This window comes from Palaemon carinicauda, chromosome 24 (genome assembly GCF_036898095.1).
Source record: "Palaemon carinicauda isolate YSFRI2023 chromosome 24, ASM3689809v2, whole genome shotgun sequence".
Lineage (NCBI taxonomy): Eukaryota > Metazoa > Arthropoda > Malacostraca > Decapoda > Palaemonidae > Palaemon > Palaemon carinicauda.
The window spans coordinates 84,638,162-84,645,661 of NC_090748.1; the positions used below are offsets into that span (position 1 = coordinate 84,638,162).

The window sequence follows — 7,500 nt, forward strand, 5'->3', positions numbered from 1 at the left end:
GGTCCAGGTGCGAATAGATTATCCATTTATATATATATATATATATATATATATATATATATATATATATATATATATATATATATATATATATATATATGCGTTGCTAACAGGACTATTGTAAAAGATATATAAATATTAAGATTTTTTTTTCCCAATCGGTGGAGTACGTAACTGGCAAAAAGTGATCACATTATGCGAGTGATATGAATATAAGTTTTTGGATAAATTGCACCTACTAGGATTCGTTCTGTTGCTGTCGAGCAGTCAGTGACTATTCCATCCCAGAGGATATAAAAAGAACATTTGTTTACTATGTTACCAAATACATCTCGGGTTATAAACATGGAGTGGAGGGTAGAAGAAGGAGGGAAAGGCTAAAGTTCAGGTGTAAAGATGAGTAATTGAATAACATGAAGAAAAAGGTTTAAGAGAACAAGATGTACAGGACAGAGGAAGATGGAGAAGGATGACTAGAAACAGCGACTTCATATAGAAATGGAAAAAGCTGAAGGGAAAGCTCTAATTGAAGTTTGGCGTTAGAAAATTCCACTATCAAATATGACACAAACACAATAGTTATCAGTAGAATTGTAAAAATGATAAGAACAAGACGGGATTGCATCCTTATGGTGACACAAAAAGAGGTAACAGCTTTCAGAGACTACAAACCTTTGCTAATGTAAATTTGGACCGCTTTTAATATCTGGTAACAGACTGGATCACAATAGCAAAACGCATCTGAATTGTTTCTTCCCTGTAAACGTAACATTCCTGTCCTTCCCATAATTTAATAACTTTCTGCTAATAACTAGGCACATCTTTGGTTCGAACAGTAACAGAACGAATCCCAGAGGGTGCAATTTATCCAAAAACTTATTTTCATATCACTCGCATAATGTGATCACTTTATGCCAGTTTCGAAACCCACCGATTGGGTAAACAAATTCTTAATATCTATACATCTTTTACAATAGTCCTGTTAGCAACGGATATATAAAAAATGGATAATCTATTTGCACCTGGACCATAACCAAACTTTCTTGCCGGAGGTAATTATTGAATTTATTGCTTGAATTAGCAATACAAACATAATTACTACGTGACTGTGTTAATTTCTGTGCATGTGAAAAAGATTAGTAAAGTGCTGGAATAAAATAGAGTCTTCTACGTAATCAAACTGGCAAGCCGAACAACCTATAAACTAATCTCGAAATTTTATATTTTTAGTGGAGAGTATTATGATAATGATAATTATGGAATTGGGTATCAAAAATACAATTATATACGTTGTATATTTAAAAAAAATACAGAAGCTTTCGCACTTTTTTACGAAGTGCCTCATCAGCTGAAAAGAAAGTTTGAAAGAGGTGCGAAAGCTCCTGAATTTTTGAAAATGTATAACGTATAGAAACGACATTCTGTAAAAAGTATGAAAACTCGTGTGTTTTCTAAATATACAACTTATATAACTGGATTTTCAATACCCAAGATGGTTAGACACGAAATAGTGTTTTATTCAAGTTAAATAATGAAATTTTTAATTATAACAATAATAATACCAATAGTAATAATAAAGCTGCAGCAGTAGAACGACTGAAAAATATAAATCACTCATTTTTTTCTTCAACTTGCAGGCAGGTTCCTGGGCAGGAAACCTAATGATGAAGCATCAGCACCAAGGTTTTCAGTCTGACATATTCTTGACCTTACTGGCTGCTGATGCTGAGCTGACCTTAGGTAGCGCTGAAGACGGCCAGAAAATATCCGTCAACCTTGAGCAGTTTTTGAAGACAGACATGTCCAGAAAGGTCATTCTAAAAGTTACTCTCCCGCCACTGCCTCCAAATACAAAGGTAAGCATCCTCCGCAGGGGGCTAGCGCCGTCGGTGTACCTCAAGCGGTGGACTGTAAGCATTTTAAGCATCTTTGATACTTCTATTTAGTCTATAATTCTACCTGCCTTTAACTCTTTTTCTTCACCTCCATTCTTTCTCTCATCCATCTTGCTGCCCAACCCCTCTTTCTCTGAGTGGCCTCCCTGGGTCCAGTGCTTGTCAATATGGCCGAAATTTATAAATACAAAAGCAAGGAACTGATTTTCTGTTAAGTATGATAAAAAAAAATAATTCTATGATATATTGACTTTTGTATTTTCTCCCTGAATATTTTAAGAGCGGGAAATCCCAGTTGTATTAGGAACATAGTTTATCAAAATAACAAAAAAAAAGATTGATTTTTATAGTTTCTTGTCATCAAAATTGTGATAAGGCTAAATAATTACTTGTCAATGTTTTAGGTTGAATTAACTTATCCTTAAAGTATCAATAATTTATTTATTTTTTATTGTTTATTGTAGAAATTCTCTGGAAAATTGTAATAAACTTCAGCTCATGAGGTTTGTTTTTAGCTCGTTATAATAGAAAAATTCAAGATTTCTCAATGTTATTGATAATATATTGAAGTTTCTTAAACAATCTAAATTTCTATCCAAAGAATGTGAAATGTTTCTAGAGATATATTCAATATTATCATCATTTCGAAGGTTTAGTTTTATGTTTTATACATATGAATTGTTTTCAATTAAATCAAAAGAGAAGAATCACCTAAGCTTCAGTTATCAAATGATTATGTAAGGAAACGAAACTATTTCCATTCTATAGGCCTATTGCATCTCTATAAAAAAAATGGTATTCAACCAAATACTCTAAACCATAAATAGCACGAGTCCCCTTTCCATGTTTATCTGTAAATCCTGATATCATTTGATTATGAAATGAAAAGAAACTATATACAACCCACGGACCAATTTCATCTCTGCAAAAACTCTCTAGGCCTATTGCATCTTTGTAATAAAAACTGTCTTTATGCATGTTGCATCTCTAGGTCTATTGCATTTCTGGGATTTTTTTTTTATTCATTCAAATTCTTTAAACTTTATTTCTATTCAAGCTAAGGACATTCAAAATCACACCCCGAGCAGTCAATGCGCACGCCTACGTCAACGCCTGCTTCAGAATGCAGTTGAATCCGGATGACGGGTTTAAAGTTGCTGAGAAGCCGCTGATCATCTTGGGTGGAATCAATCCTAACTTCGTAAGTTTTTTTTTTTTTTTTAATGACGTAAATCTTTTATTCATAGGGAACAATCTTGGGGAATAAAAAATTTGAAAAGTGACACAATAGAATGCTAATAAGTAAGGGAAAGCGAAAACTGATAAAACAATGGAAAAGACATAAGAACTGCAAATAAAAATAGGAATCAGAACAATGCATATACGGACCTTCAAAGTAATATTAAGGATGTTATTCTTGCTACAATCCTTTTAGTCTATTTTACTCAATACATAGCAGTATAGGAATGTATATGGTTACCAAAAACCTTAAATATATTCATATTTTGTTTAAATGAACAAAATTAAATATTAATGCTGCTTGCCAAGTCGGGATTCCAGATATCAGAACTTAACGTATTTCTTTCGTTTTTTCGCAACATCTAAAATAACTAAAGTACCAGCTGAACTCGGCTGAGTCCCTGGTTAGGCTGGAGGAACGTAGAGAGTAGAGGTCCCCTTTTTTGTTTTGTTTTTGTTTTGTTTCTTTGTTGATGTCGGCTACCCCCCAAAATTGGGGGAAGTGCCTTTGGTATATGGATGGATTATCTTCCAAAAAGCTTGAAATCCCCCGTTTTATCTCTTCTTCAGATCCACGCATCTCAAACTGAAAGCTACCTGTCAAATCTAAAGCTGAACGAGAATGAGACAGTGTTGGAGGCAGTGAGGTTGCTAGGGGAGGAAGTCAGCCCAGATAACCACTTCGAAGATGCTTCGCCTGAATATCGCAGGTCCCTTTCCCAATCTCTTTTATTTAAGGTAAGGTGACCTCAAATGGTGATACGTCCAGTCGGGTCATTTTGAAATAGCTATTGGTTTTGTTTCATAATCTCCTCTTAGTGACCTAGCTAACATATATATCAATATTGGTGTATATAAATACACACACACACACACACACACACACACACACATATATATATATATATATATATATATATATATATATATATATATATATATATATATATATATATATATATATATATATATGTATATATATATGTGTGTGTATACATATATATATATATATATATATATATATATATATATATATATATATATATATATATATATATATATATATATATATATATATATATATGTAAGCAGCTCTTCTAGGAGAAGGACGCTCCAAAATTAAACCGCGGGTGTGGACGTGTGTTTCAATGCTCTGTATCGAATCTGGCTTTAAACGGAATCATTGTGTATCTCGTTGTTTATACTATGAAAAATCTCTTTGTGGGTGTTTGCTAGTATTGATATTAGTGAAATATAGTGCTAAAAATCAGTGGTTTCCTTGTATGTGAGGTCTGTAGTGAAAGGCCTGACCCAGCATTTTTGCGTTGGGGTGGGGCTACTTGAAAAGTTCATTGAAAAATGATTCAATATGTCTTTCCTTAGAAAACGAAAAGGAAGACGTAATCCCGTGAATGATCTCGATCTATTTGTGACTGAAATTGACACGGTACTCCAAGGAAAAGAGGAAAATATAATGGCAACAGCTTATGAAGAATGTGATGACGGAGGCAATCATGGCATGTGTGGGCACTGTGAGTCCTATGTCGATGATGGGATACAATGCGATCAATGCCGAAGATGGTACCATGATGAAGTAGCTTGCTCTAATTTAAGGGATGGTACAAGTACTCTTTTAAAAAGCAGGGACATCATTTATAAATGTCCAAAATGTGTTGAGTCTGCATGTGTTGATGACATGACGAGACTAAGCATCATCATAGAAGAGATGAAGGTAAATGTACAACAACAGATGTCTGGTTTTATGGATATGATAACTGCTCAATACATGGATATGCGTCAAGAAATTGTCGAGCTGAAAGAGAAACTTATGGAATACGAAAAAGAGAATGTGACCAAGACTACATATGCAAGTAAGTTGAAATCAAGAAACACTTTGGTTATAAAATCTACGGAGGAAATTAAGAAGGCTTCAGATATCAAGAAAACTATCATGAAGAAGATAACCACGAATGTCGAACAGGTCAAAACCTCTAAACAAGGCCACTTGGTAGTTAATTTTGCGGATAAAACTGGGTTAGAAAAGGCTAAAAATGACTTAGAAGAGGTCAAGAATGACATTAAGGTAGAAGTAGATAAAAAGGATCTACTTAAACCGAAGATCAAGGTCTGCAATATTGATGAAAATGAAGATGATATAATTGCCAGCATAATGGAGAAGAATGAATGGTTGAATGATATATGTGAAAATGAAGAAGACTTTAAATTGATCAGGAAGTTAAAATCAAGACAAAGCGGTAAATTACACGTCATTATAAAGTGTAGTCCAACTATCAGGAAAATCTTCCGTAAAAGAGATGATAGAGTATATACCACGCTTGGAGGATGCTGTAAAATCTATGATTCCTACAATGTATTTCAGTGTTATAAATGCCAGGAATTTGGTCATACTGCTGAAAATTGTAGCAAGACTCAGGTATGTGCCAAGTGTAGCCAGGATCATCGAACCACGGATTGTACTGTAAATACGTTAAAGTGTCATAACTGCACAATGAGGAATTACAATGATACGAATCATAAGACATATGACGATAACTGTAAAGTATACAAGGAGGAGCTTACCAGGATAAAAAATAGAACCGATCATGGAGTCTAGCCCATTGGTTAAGTGTGGTCTGATAAATATTCAATCGGTGGGGAATAAAACCATAAAGACTAGAAATCTTATTAACGAAATGGAATTAGATTTATGCTTATTAACGGAAACTTGGTTGCAGGGAAATATTAGTGATAACTCAAAGATTCAGGAGATGACGCCGTGTACTCACGATTTCTACCACATACCAAGAAAGGACAAAACTGGAGGAGGAGTGGGTGTCTTTGTGTCGAAAACTTTCTCTAGGGTTTCTATCATGAATGAAATAGTATTTGAAACGTTTGAATATATCTGTTTAAAACTGACAAGAAACAATAAGGTATTGAATATAATATCATTATATAGACCACCATCGAGTAATATGACTAAATTCATTGAAGAATTTAGTATTCTTGTGGGTGTGGTGGACGATATTAAAAATACATTAATTGGTGGAGACTTCAACTGTTGCGTAGATGATGAAAATGATAATAAGGCTAAAGAACTCAAGGAAGTATTTGAGATGTTTAATTTAATAAACAGTGTTTTGGTATCAACGTCAATAGGTGGTCATACACTCGACTTGGTCATATGTGGAAAAGACTCAGACCTAATAAAAAACCTTGAAGTGGAACCAGACTTTGAGATCTCAAAAACACATAAAATCATCACCTTTAATGTTAATATAAATTGCACCAGAGTATTGAAAAAATGGATCACATATAGGGAACGGGAAAATTTTGATGCTGAGAATTTTATTGAAGCTAGTGTAGCGCAAATGTCTTGTGTGAACACACAATGTGAACATATGGTAGACATAGAATGTGTTGGGTGCTATACCAAGAAATACAACGACAATTTTGGAAAAATGTACGATACCATGTGTCCCATAAAGAAAAAACAAATAGTGGTACGTGAAAATGTTAGATGGTATAATAGTGAGCTATTAAAGGCAAAAAGACACAGACGTAAGATGGAAGGCAGATGGAAAAGAGCCAAATCCTTACAAGCCAGAAATCTATATAATAAGGCCAGAAATGACTATAACATCCTGTTAGAAAAAACAAAAAGAAAATTCTACAACGGCGAATGTAAAAAAACTAATAACATGAAGGACTTTCACAAAAACCTTGATGATTTGATGGGATTAAAGAAAAAATATGTCTTGCCTGACAATGTTTGTGCAGAGAGTTTTGCTATATTCTTTAGTGAAAAAATTGATAAAATCTATAGAGGCTTCCCCCAAAATCACTTGGAAGGACAGTCAGCTATGCCAGTGAAGGAGGGAAAGAAGTTAATAAAATTTAAGGAAATAAATATGTGCGACTTGTTAAAGGTTATGAGAGAGATGAAGAATACATATTGTGGAAACGACCCTTTCCCAAACAGTTCAATAAGTGAAGCTCCAAACAAACAAGTCGTATATAATATTTACCTGAACATAATTAACCTAAGTATATCGCAATCCTGTTTTCCTAGCTGTGAAAAAACTGCGTTGATCAAACCAATTTACAAAGGGAAAGGTGATGTAAACGAGCTAAATTCATATAGGCCCATTTCAAATTTATCCTACATGTCAAAGCTTATTGAAAAAGTCATAAGTGAGCAATTATGGGCGCATATTGACGAGTTAGAGGTATTCCCGGAAAAGCAATCGGCCTACAGAGCTAATCATTCTACAGAAACTACTTTGTGCTCAATAATGAATGATATGATAGGTCTTCTTGATGGGGGAAAGTGTGGAATTTTAATTATGTTAGATCTTAGTGCTGC

General features: G+C 33.9%; 1 protein-coding gene across 2 annotated transcripts in view; it reads left to right on the forward strand.

Annotated features, from left to right (window-relative positions):
- LOC137618192 (uncharacterized) overlaps positions 1 to 7,500 on the forward strand; it is a 43,216-nt gene that overhangs the window by 10,039 nt on the left and 25,677 nt on the right. For both annotated transcript variants that reach the window (XM_068348274.1, XM_068348275.1), the window contains 3 exons: positions 1,638 to 1,856; positions 2,953 to 3,096; positions 3,705 to 3,872. In XM_068348274.1, coding sequence (XP_068204375.1) covers positions 1,638 to 1,856; positions 2,953 to 3,096; positions 3,705 to 3,872 — 531 coding nt within the window. The remainder of the gene's footprint in view (positions 1 to 1,637; positions 1,857 to 2,952; positions 3,097 to 3,704; positions 3,873 to 7,500) is intronic.